Source organism: Tetrao urogallus (assembly GCF_951394365.1).
Source record: "Tetrao urogallus genome assembly, chromosome: 9".
Classification (NCBI taxonomy): Eukaryota; Metazoa; Chordata; class Aves; order Galliformes; family Phasianidae; genus Tetrao; species Tetrao urogallus.
The window spans coordinates 8,892,848-8,905,567 of NC_136822.1; the positions used below are offsets into that span (position 1 = coordinate 8,892,848).

Here is a 12,720-nt window from a genome sequence, read left to right on the forward strand (position 1 = left end):
CAGCCTCCCTCTGTGTTGGTGGCTTCCAGGCTTTGTACAGCTGCACCTTCCACTTGGATGTGTGGCAGCCACAGCCCCTTCCTCAACTGTACAGGAATCTTCCTAACAGTGTCAGTGCGTGGGAGAAAGTGCAGTGACAGCAGAACTGTACTTCAGAGGTGACCTTTTGTAGAACAGCTGGGACCACTGTGCAGGACAACTTCTGGGCTCCATGTCTGGGACACGGACTGCTGAGAGATGATGATACACAACAGCTGCAGAAATGAGGCCTCCTCCAGCTGTTCCCTTGACTTGCCCTGCCCAGCAGAAGCACTGCCTACTGGCCAGAAGAATCACCCAGCTCCTGTGCAGCCATGCTATTCTGTTTGGGAGCAGAACTGGGATGGGGCACGCTGGGACATAAAGTGACTGAGGAGCCCCCCTTGCTGTTCTCCAATGCCATGAGTGGGATATTTGCCTGGAAGACTGGAAAGATGGTAAATACATATGAAAATTCTCATTGTAGCTGCACAGTAACTGATTTTGCTGATGACTGACTGCTATTTGCACAGTATTTATCTGTGAGAATTACCAGTTGGCTGCCCAGGATAGAGGTAAATTGGATGGCTGAAGCAGCCAGTGAGATTTCTGACATTTGGCAGCCAGGACAGGTTGCTCTGTGCAAGACCTGGGTGATTCACTGTGTGCCTCATGGACTGCATGCTGCTCTCATCCATTCCACGTGCCAGCAGGAGCTCTGCAGGCTGTGCTGCCTGGCATCACAGGGCTTCTGCACTGTCTTTGTGTGTCAAGTTGCTGTGCCTGCTTTTCTGAGTGCTTTTTTTCCTAGTTTGGCTGCTTCACGTGTCGCTTTTTTGCATTTTTTGCCATATGGGCCCTGGCGGGGGGCTGCCTGCAGCCTGTGCTGTGTGTGCTGCACGTGCCTCGTCCTGAGTGAGGGCCGGCACGGAGCGCGTCCTGCTGCGGAGCTGCGGAGCGTCAGCGTGAAGCGGAGGATTCTGTGTCAACTCTCATCAACCGGGGCCCTGCCTGCTGCGTTTACAGAGTTGTTCTGGAACACAAGAAACAATAAAAGTTTCTTTTACGGGAACAAAAAGGCTCTTTGTCTTCCAGATGAAACCCAAACAACAGCTCGGGGTTCGCTCTTTAAAACGTCTCTGTTTATAAACAGAGAAGCCCGCCACGCGTCGCTCACGAAGCCCTTCCCTCGCTGCGGCGGACGGACGGACGGACGGACGGACGGACGAACGAAGCCCTTCCTCCTCCGCTTCCGGAGCGCGCCGTTCTGCCCCGACTCGGAGCGTTTCCGCCCGGGGGACGCGTGAGCGCACGGACCTTCCGCCCCGCCACCGCCGCTATGGCCGCCGGGCTGCTGTTGCTGCGGGTCTCCCGGCGGCTGCTGGCCGCGGCCGGGACGGGGCGGCTCGTTCCGGGCTCCGCGCCGCGCCGCGAGAAGAAGCGGTGGCTCCGCGCCTATCTGGAGCAGCAGCGGCTGCGGGCGGCCCCGCGGCGGCGGTGAGAGCACGAGGGGAGGGCGGCGGGCGGAGGACGCTCGCGGTTGCGGAGCCGCCTCGTTCTGACCGCGTTTCCTTCCTCGCCCGCAGCTCGGAGCAGCCAGGCTGGGATTACCACGCGGAGATCCAGGCGTTCGGCCACCGCCTGCAGGAGAACTTCTCGTTAGATCTCCTCAAAACCGCCTTCGTGAATTCCTGTTACATTAAAAGCGAGGAGGCGAAGCGCCGTGACCTCGGCGTAGACCAAGACGCCGTCGCCCTCAACCTCCGAGACAACGCGGAGCTTTCCGCCCGAGGGATGTCCTTTTCGCACTCCTACCTGACGCGCAGCTTCCAGGCCGCCCACCCCGACCTGCCCGCCCCAGGGGTGGCGGCGCTCGTCGCCTTCCTGACCGGGCGGCAGCTCGTGTCCCACGTGGCGCGCAACCTGGCGCTGCCCGACCTGGCGCTCTGCGCGCAATTCCCCGCGCCGCCGGCCGTGCTGCACGCCACGTTCTTCGCGGTGGTGGGAGCGCTGCTGGGCAGCAGCGGGCCTGAGAGAGCCGGGCTGTTCGTCAGGGTGCGCCGGCCTTTGTGGTTTCTTTTGTGCCGACAGCAATAAGTGGTCGTGTCGGGGGAGGGGGGGGCGAAGTTAAAGGGAGAAAGGCAAAAAGTTCTGCACCTCAGTGACCAGAGATCCAGAGAAGTTGTTTGGTTCTTTCTCTGAAACAAGAAGGCTCAGGAGTGCAAAGATCCAAAGGTCTTTTCGTACCAGAACGTTCAATTAAACTGCGGTGTAACAGAGTAGTTTGGGCAGCTGCTGGCCTTTCTCCCGTTTCACTTATTGCTAATGTTGGAATGGAGAAGTTATCTGCTAAAATCTCATTTCTGACACAAGGTGGGGGTCTGTGTAAGAGCCAGCAGCAGTTACCAGACAAGACAGTGGCCGCAATAGGTGTAAACTGTGTGGCACTGCATGGTGCCTTCTGGCAGGACCCTGTGGACATCCAGTCTGCTGCTTTGGTTTCCCTTCTCAGTGCTCACCTCACGCTCAGAGCTGCCTGGCAGCACTGTGAAGCCCTCAGGCGGGTGCCGCTCCTTCAGGTGGGAGCAGTTTGGCTTGGTGTGCACACTGAGCAGCTCAGCCTGCAGAGCTCAGCAGCGCCTCCTGGTCCTGCTTAGCCGTGCCATAGCGCAGAGGCGGTTTGATCGTTCATTCCACATATCTGCTGTCGGGTGTATTAGTGACTCGTATTGGATTTTTATTCACAGGCACTAGGAGCTAGAGCTGTTGTTTCCCTTCCCATTGATTTTAACTTATAACTATTTTTCTATTTAGGATTTTTTAATTCCCCAACTGATTGGAAAAGACCTGTTTGAGATCTGGGAAGTCGTAAATCCTATGGGCTTGCTGGTGGAAGAGTTGGCCAAGAGAAATATCTCTGCTCCAGAACCAAGAATTACCAGGCAGCTGGGGGTCAACACAGTTCTGCCACTGTACTTCATTGGGCTGTACTGGTTAGTATGGTATTAATTTAAATGGATTCAAGCTGGGGAAGAGGGGAGGACAGAAGATGGTCCTTTTGTTTCTTTACCTGTGATCCTTGGTCAAGTTATTACATAAAAAAAAACATGCAGTTACTTCTGTGTAAAATCAACCACTTAAGCATTGTCAGGAGTAGAGCACAAAGACAGTCTTGGACTAAAGAGCTTTGAAGTCTGAATCAGACACCCTTCCTCAGAAGGGAAACCAGAGCCAGGATGTTCTGGTTGCTGTAGCACAGGGACTTTGCCAATCACAGAACTGATGAGGTCTGGAAGGACCGCAGCTGTATGCAGAGCTTAGAGATGGTAAGGAGGCATCAAGGGAGGTGGATTCCTTTTGAGGAATTTTTAAAATGCTTTCTTACTGGGGAAAAAGAAAAGATTGGTTAAGCTGACCAAAGTAAAGGATTTGCATGTTTTTAACAGGGCTAACAGAAACTGAACACTGAACAATCAGTGATGTGTTACGAGTCTCGGTGAACAGAGTAGTGTTCTTCCAGGAAGAGCTTGTCTTTCTGATTTGGGTTTCTATTGCTCACCTTTGCAAGAAAAAACAGCAGAAATGTCTGCATTGTTGCCTGTATATAGAAATTACCCTCAATATTGACAGACTGGGGGAAAACACATTTAGCAGTACTGATCCATGATGTACAACAGTGCTCAGGATTCTGACAAAAATGTTTTGTTTGCTTTCTTCCCAGTGATAAGAAGATAATAGCTGAAGGGCCTGGGGAAACGCTACTTGCTGCAGAGGAAGAAGCTGCCCGCGTGGCGCTGCGGAAGCTGTATGGGTATACTGAGAACAGGAGACCGTGGGATTACTCAAAACCCAAAGAAGGATGGACAGCTGAAAAGGCTATCAGCAGTAACTAGATAATAAAAGCTATGTCCAGTTTCTCTCAAGAATGAATGGCTTCCATGCTGAACATAGGCACCTTTAGGAGAGCAAAGTTCAGTTTGATTTCCTGATCTTAAGTTCTTGGAATATTCGAATTAAATATGGTTATAAAATAAATGAAGCCTTTTGTATAGTGTTTAATGTCCAGGCATTTTCCTAAACAGTGAAAGTTCTTTTTTCTTCCTGAATTTATGTATTTTGGCTGAGAAGTTTTTCCATAAATCACCAGAAATGGTTCTTAATGATGCTTAATAGTGTGTGTCAAAATCCATAGAAAAAAGTTTCTTGAGTGCTTCCTTGGGGCTGGTTTTGAGGGTATTGTTAATAAGATGAGTAGAATTTAATGTGCAGCGTTGGTCTGTGAGTTGCATCTGGATCCATTTGTCCTTGACCTGGTGAAAACAGAATGTGATGTCAATGGTATTGACGCTGGTGGTGATCCAATTCAAGAGGAAAGTAAATGGCAGTTAGAGATTTTACTGCTTGGATGCAGCTTTTTTTTGTTGTTTTTTTTTTCTTGCTGTACATATTGGTTTCTATTATTGGAATGCTCTCTGCAAGGCAGTATTCTTAATTTTAAAATCTGTAAAGAGGAAAATAAGGATTATGAGGACTTGTGCTGAAAGAAATGAGAACACTGCTGGTTGATCTGTTTTTCTTTTATGCTCCAGGGCCTTCATTTTTCTCCACTCATTCATTTGTCTGAAGCTGTCATGTGACTGAGGTATTGGATTCATGAAATCTGTGTACGTTTTATCTGTAGCTGTCTTAAAGGCTTTCAATTACTCGAGTTATGCTTGGGTACCTCTGTAATGTACCTGTTAAATAGGAACTCTGTGTATCAGAGGATGGCACATGGAGAGGCAGCCACACAATCCTTGTGTATCTTGGAATTGTTTCCTCTAAACTTCAGTGAGATTATATTGCAAATTGGGACTGAGCCCTCAAAGGAGAAAGGGAAGACGCTGAATGCAGGACAGTAGTTAAAGGAAGAAGTGTTTCTACCTTACCCCATTGTAAGCACTGGTTTTATTTTGCATTTATGTGAAGGATGTGTTGCAGTGAATGGCCCCAGCCTGAGACTGTGGCTGCTGAGCAGGTCTGTGGCACAGTGCAGGTGGTGTTTCCTACTGCACTGGGAGTGAGAATGAGATCTTGCTTTGTTCTACTTGACTGAAACAGATTAATGAGTATTTTCAAGAGAGAAAACTAAAAACAAACTAAAAACACCCAACTGATTGCTATTAATGCACGTCTCATGTTTGTTATGATATATGTATAAAACACTTCTGTGGCTAGACAGCAACAAAGCTTTTTGGCTGGATGTTGGCATAGTAAACCAAATGGGTGAAAGCTTGAATATAAAAGGAGAGCAGAAACATCCATCAAACATGAAAAATGCATAAAATTACTTTTGTTAAGTTAAAAATTCCATCTAGGTAATCTATTGTCACTTACATAAGCATAGCCAATAAGGTCACTATATTTCAGGGGAATAATAGCTGACTCTGAAATAACTTCTGCTATTTTTAGTTTTCAGATTAGGTATTTCTTTTACCTTTACCTATTTTAAAAGGACAATTCTGATTTTTATTTATTTATTTATTGTACATTCTAATTTCTAAGTTAGATCTACCTACTATTTGAAATAGCTGTATTTTAAGAGAGAGAAAAAGAGCAGTGTGTTGGCAGTTTACTTTAAAAGAAAATTCAAGATCTGCTTACTGTGGTCTCACAGTTTGGAATATGAGAATAAATCCTAGGAGAAGTGGATTACTGATTAGTATGCTGGAAGGAAACTGCTTAATGTAAGGGAAATCAATGTATTGTGTAGTATACATGCGGAATGGTCTGTGCTCAAAGGGAAAAATACTTTGGGGACATGGAAAAAGGATTTTTTTGTTCTTTTAATAAAGGGGTGAGTGGAAAATAAGGAGTTTTGTAGGTAAAGGTGCCCTATTTTCGAGGTTCTCATGGTCAGAAATGCATTTGTGGTATCTTTGCTTTACTTTCTAGCACCTCAGCATGCATTGCAAACTCACTGATGTTAAACAATTGGTTAGATTTACAGAATTAAATACCTTCAAAAATAAGCAGGGAAACCTGCAGCTTTTCTTCTGCTAGAGGCTGTGGTATTACCTGGTGGTTTTCTGGTCTGCTTTGTAAGTACTTTGTAAGCTGCTTGCATTGGTTCTGCCCTGGGTATTGAGTACAAGTGCACTTACATGGCCCAGTGATTGTTCCTTCCTCACAGAAGGCAGCATATATCAAGCAGCACATCAGTAACTGACTGATGGAAAAGAATCAGTTCATTCTTGCAACCCACTGAACAACTCATTTTACAGATAGCTGTTGGGATTATATTCATAAACAGCAGTGGAAAAGGGTATGTTCTCTGGCATTCATGGAATTTTGTAATAGGCTGACATGATCTCAACTGTCAGCCAGCCTCCATTATATCTTCCTGTGTGCTACATTCAATCTGATGCAGATATTTGTTCCTGTAAGTGCATTTGTCCTCCTTTTAACTTGTCCAAACCATACTTGTCATAATCGTAAGTATTAACTGAAAGTAAACCAGAACACAGAAGTTGTTCTGCACTGATTTAAAATAGCCATGTGTGTACAAACAGCTACATCCTGACAAGAGTACAGTTCTGTCTTCTAACCCCTTGCTTTTTCTGTTTTCTTTAATTTCCTTCTTTGTAGTGATGAGTATGAGCAAATATGCTTAGACAGATGTAAGTAGAATTAACAAAACAAAAAAAACAAAAAAAGCTATTCATTAATCCACTAAATGCATGATCAGTTTTACTATTGAAATTGATCTAGACTTAGTTTTCCCAGAAATATTAAATAAACACAATGTGTAAATAATATTATTAGTCTACTCCTCTCCTCTTCTCGCTGGAGGAGTTCAAGAAGCATTTAGTTGTTGTACTGAGGAACATGGTTTGGTGGGAAATACTGGTGATGGGTGGATGGTTGGATGATCTTAGAGGTCTTTTCCAACCTTGGTGATGCTATGATTCCATCACCTAGATCCACTGTTTTTTTTCTAGAATATGTTGTAAAATTGCCTTTCTTTTAAGAAAATTAAGGGCAGTCTTACTGTGTTGGTCCCAGCTAAGCAAAAAGGAGAAAAAACATCTTAGGGTGCCTTCGTGAGCTGTTTCTGTTTCTGTCCCCAGTAGGTTTATGTGCTGCTGTTCCAAGCTGTTCGGTCATGTAATTGAACACTCTGTGTATCTCCTTGCTTTCAGCTGCAGCTTCCTCTGGTTGCAATTACCTGAAGTTTTCCTATTATTTTCTGGAGACAAAAAAAAAAGTCCAGAAATAATTGCTTGGATTTTAATTGTTGCTGTAACTTAAGGGCAGGACATTAAAATACGATCACTTTACAGGTATCTCCCTGTTAATTTGGGGTTTGAAGTTGTCAGTTAAAAATTTACACCAGGCTCTCTTACTTCTTACAATAAATCCCATACTTAGATAAGCTGCTCTGGCATTCTGATGCTATAAAAAGCCATAAAGAAATAAAAACATCAAAAGATGTGTTCTCATTCTTCCTTGGGAGGGAGGATGATGCAGTGCAGAGATGATAGAGGAGCCCTACTTTTTCCTGTCCTTAACTTTAATAAGTTTTGTAGTAAACATTAAATAGGCTCAGAACTATTTGGTTGCTCATCTAAGGTACACTTGGCTTTGAAGTTTAACGTTAAGAGATGTCTTTATTGTAGAGAAACAAGCGTGCAAGGACACTTTGCTTTTTATCTTTTCAAAATGATCCCGCTGATCCAATGGCACCAGTTCAGTGTGTTTACCATTTTGGCTTGCCTAAGAAATGGTTGGTAAGCTAGGAAAATGAAACGGTCACCAGTTGGTCAGCCAGCATGCAGCTGCTGTGCTGGACAGGTGCAGACTGGGGACCCAGCAAACCTGTGTGACAGAATCAGAGCACTGAGGGCAGTCGGTGGTTCTTAAATCATGGGGAGGCAGCAGTGCAGCTCAGCATAGTGCACATAAAACTGGGGTGCTTTGGGGCCTTTTGGTGCTTTTGAAACATTATAATCCCTTTCTACGTCAATGTAGGAAATGTAAGGTTTCTACCATTCCGTGGCATTTATACTTTTGACTGTGCTTTTTTTTTTTTTTTTTTAATCACTGAACTAATATTTTCATGCTCAGGTTGGTGTCTGTATGTGTATGGTGGTATGGTGTCTGACTGTACAGGTATGGGATGACTGTGAGGGGCCTCTCAGGTCGTCAAGGTAATCCATCGCCATCATAGCTAAGTTTAATGATCCTTTCTCTAAACAGATGGTGCTCCAGACTGAAAGTAGTTTAGCCTTTTGCTCCCACTGTTTCTTCTGGAAATAACTGCAGAACCTGACTGTTCTGAGATGGAAATTAAAAGTGGAGCCTTTCCTCAGCAAGTGCTCACTTGTTCTCAGACTTTATATACTTTATATAGGCAATAAAAATAAATCACATCAATCTCTTTCTGTAGCCTCTGGCTTAGGTGGAGGGGGAAAAAACCCCACTGGCAACTTTTCCACCTTGTGCAGAGAGGAAATGCTTCTGACCAGTGTGGGAGATCCGTGTGTAAAGGCTCTACCTTGGGCAGTGTTCAAAGCATTCTGCTCTCTCTTGCTTGCCTGCTTTCAGAGAACAATGCCACCATTCACATGGTATCAATTAAGCTGTGCCATCACACTGAGATGGCAGCTTTGTGGAGGCACCAGATTTGTGATTATGAAATAAAGCAGGGGATATTGCCTGGCCAATCAAATAACTAAGTCTAGCTACGTGAAAATCGTTATGTGTTCTTCAAGGCCGAAGGAAGCGCAGTGGTAGAGAATCACTCTCCTATATTAAAACTAAAACTACAGCGGAGGAAAAAAAAAAAAAAAAAAAAAAAAAAAGATTACACAAGGGTCTGCTGCGGAGTCGGCGGCAGCGCTGCTTCATTAAGAAAGTGCTCAAATGACTGAAGAAGTGTCGCAGAAAACATCAAGATTGACTGGGGAAAGTGTGCCCACCACCAGGGGGCGATAACTTGTCTAACAGTCCTGGTTCGGTCTGGGAAAGCAATTACGTTATTTTAATGATAATTCTGAAAAAAGAACGAGGAGGTACGGCTTTATCCCCGAAGTTACTGCGAACAAATATCGATGTTTAGGATTACCAAGTAACAAGGTAATTTTGTAGAAATAATCCCAATGTCAGAGAACATTTGAGGAAACGACTGGAGAAAATGACAGTTTCAATTCTAATTGATAATTATTCTAGCGATAATTATTCTCTTAAATTTCAATAGTGGAACTGTGAATGTGTTTACAAAATGGCTTTTTAGTTCCATCAGAAATAAAACTGTTGCCTGATGCAAAACTGCATCTGAAGGTTGCTCATTCCATTACACAGACCTCCTGCATCAAGTAACAACTGTGACAGTGAGCTCAGTACAACCACTTGGATAATCTGATCGCCCTTTCATCACTAGGGGGCTAACGGCCTTAGATTTGAGTGATTTAAGTATAATTTTCCATTCATTATATCAGTGTACAGTTTTGTCTTTATGTTTCCTTTGCAGTGGAAATATTTCTTAAATATTTAATTCCTACACCAAATGTCATGTCATTGCAGCATGTTTTCGGTCAGGCAGGCATGTCTGTGCTCCTTACAAAGGCAAAAAGCACTCGGTGTGGTGGAGCAGAGCTGAGGCTGTGGACGGTGCTCCGAAGGTTCGTCAACAGTTGGTTTATAATGAGGATGAAGAGAATTAAACCCTTTGGCAGGTGGGCTTGGACAGCAATCGGTGAGGAAAGGCTGGGAGTGCAAAACATGACTTTACTCTGACAAGTGACTGCATCAGTTCATATGTTTCTCCTGCTGTAAAAACTGAAACTTCCCAGTATTTACCAAAGAACCATTCTCTGGTAATCATTGTTAAATCTTTTTGGTGTAGGTTTTTTGTTTCGGTTTGTTTGTTTGTTTTTGTTTGCTGGCTTGGATGTTTCCTATTTTATTTTTAATAATTTTATTTTATTTTAAATGGTAACCGAATGAGCAAGCAGGGGGCTGGGTGCTGCAGGCTGGGCTCCCTGCAGGCCAACAGGCCCTGCTGCACACACACCTGCTCTATCTTCTGCCTGCATCTGTGCTCGCCGCAGCGAGGCTGTTATCTGCCTGCACACACCTCCATGCAGGGTGGGAAAATGTAAGCTGTAGGGTGGTTGTGGCATCAGAGCAGTGTTGTAAACTGGTCCAGAATATGTTGAATATGAAAAACGGAAAGCTGGCTCTTAAGTGGTAAAGTACAGAGGTCTGAAACAACTCTATGTGTGGAGGACTGGGTTGTAAACGGAGACTTGTATATTCATAAAGCGGATCTTGGTAGTTCAGGAATGTTAGTGTAAACTTAGGGAGCTCTGGGGAATTATACCAACGGTGTCAGAACTCCTAACAATTACAAGAGGCTTGATTGAAAGTCATAATCTGTAAGAAATACTGTACTGGCAAATAGCTTCTGAAATACTTTTCTTTCCATATCTGTGAGGATTTATTAACAGCCAGGTTCCTTTTTGCTGTTTATTTTCTTCATCCACGGTACCATGGGGAACTTGCTTAGTTTCTTTCTTTTGTTTAAAAATCTCTTGTTTGCTGTAAGCAAACAGTAAGCCAGGGGCTGGCTCAGAATGGATGTTATCCCAAAATTCTCAGTCACTGTGCGGCTTCAGAGTATTTATTCATTCTTTTCCATTAAAAATCTTGCCCACAAACTGAACTAAAAAAACAGACTGAAGCAAGGTTTTGTTCTGAACACTCTCTCTTTTCCAGTTCCCAAAACAAATTAGGTAGAATGTTATGCTTTTTTTAAAAAAAAAAAAATTATTTAAGCAGATAAGTATTAAATTTTAAATTATTTTTGTTATGCCATGAAAAAAAGCTTCCTTTTCATGTCAGGTCATTTAAGTCACATGCTGATGGGCATTTTTTCTTTTCCTTCTTGTCCAGTTTTTCTTATTGGCAAATACCTTCAAAATCTGCTTTAATTTAAACTTGCATACATTGTTTCAAAGAGATGTGCCAGTCATTGCCTCTCAACTGGAGAATATATTCTTGAAATAAATGTTATTTAAGCTGCTTGCACCTCCAGCTATGACTTGCAGTATTGAATAGAGTCAGTTCAAGGAGAAGAACTGAAGGTGCTTTTGTGCTGTACAGCAGAATGTACAGGAGGCCCAAATGCCAGGGGATTTACGTTTCATGTTAAATCAATCATTCTAAACAGCAATTTGAGGGTTTGCCCTTTTCCTTTGAAACTAAATAACATAGAGTCTGCTAAAATATGGTTCGTCTTAGCAGTATTGCTCCCATATATGGGTTGAGATTAGGTCTCTTCTGAAAAAACTCTCCCTTAAGAGGCTGCTTGCAGCTACCAAGGATTATCTGTATCTATTCACTCCAACTGCACTAACCTTTACTACATTCTCCAGGGGATTTTTATTTGCTGTGCATCTTGTTGGTGTACTTCTAACTTGTTAATGCTGACAGTTGCAAAGCCTTTTTCTCTTGTCCTCCTTGAATTATAGAACTGCAGTTTGGATGTGATGAATTCTCAGGGATTCATGGAAAAAATCTTGATAGTATCTCGGTTTTAATAATCACAGTAATAATAAAAAAAAAAATTACACCAAATTTGAAGCACCAGGGTTTCTTTTATCAGTCCACTTCTAAAGTTTTTTTTCATAATCTAGCTGACGAAAGGACTGAATTTTCCCGTGTTTGTGTGATGTGCCTGACATTCTTATAGTGTCTATATGAATGTCTGCTCCATTTCCCAAGTTTCCCTGTTTCAAGTCCATCACCATTACTTTGCACTGAGATAATATTGTTCTTTTTTGCCTTACTTCAACTCTAAATGGATGCTTATGTGACTTTTAGTCTTTTGCTTATTTACATGGATTGTTTCACTGCAGTGTACAAGGCGCCTTATTCATCAGGCCAAATAAACACACTGCTACATTGGAGTCACGTATTTACCAGCCCTGTGCTTCAGACAAAGAGAATGCATGGGAGGTATTTTGTGCCTTGTCTTGGCATTTTAGACTCAGATCACTTTTTCCTTCATTTTTGACCTTTTTGACTTTCTTTATGTATTCCAGTTAACTTAGCCTTCTGCTTTTTTGTGGCATCACAGGCCTACAGTTCTATGGTAACACAAGACCTGGAGAATTACCAAACATTGCCTCTGTTTTCTGCGTGTAGATCCCAGTTGTTCACACTGCTTCAGCACCAAAGGAGGTCTACTCACAAAAGTAAAACCTGTTCTTAGAATCAGTGTTCAATTGATATTTTTTGAAAGAACTAAAATTCTAGAAAAGTCTGCAGCAGAACATGGGAATTTGGTAAAGTATATGCGAGTGAGAGAAAACTGGTTGAAAATATTACTTCTCTCTGTTCTAAGTTTGCATGTCTCCCAGTGAAGATGCTTGTCAAATTTCTTCTAATTCTCTTTACCAAATCTAAGGTACTAATTTAGACTTGGTAAAAATATAAATAAATACAAAATACAAAATAAAAACAAACGAGACAGCACTAACTGATAGTCGTTTCCACAGATTAGAGTGACTAATCAATAATTCAGATTCATTAGTGGAAAGAACAAAGGCCTCTCCACTCCCATGGGGGTTTCACAGAAAACAGGCAGAAAATGCTCGTCGTCAAGTGGAAAAGGTACTGAGGAACAGAACTTGAAAATACACTGGGCTTTAAATACAA

General features: G+C 43.1%; 1 protein-coding gene across 1 annotated transcript; it reads left to right on the forward strand.

The window, feature by feature from the left end:
* Nucleotides 1-1,357: 1,357 nt before the first annotated feature.
* On the forward strand, nt 1,358-4,047 carry MRPL44 (mitochondrial ribosomal protein L44; the record flags this gene model as incomplete). Its single annotated transcript, XM_079539952.1, has 4 exons — nt 1,358-1,515; nt 1,605-2,073; nt 2,833-3,011; nt 3,740-4,047. 4 exons carry the CDS (start codon nt 1,358-1,360, stop codon nt 3,909-3,911), a joined length of 978 nt encoding a protein of 325 aa, XP_079396078.1. The 3' UTR covers nt 3,912-4,047.
* Between the last annotated feature and the right edge of the window lie 8,673 nt (nt 4,048-12,720).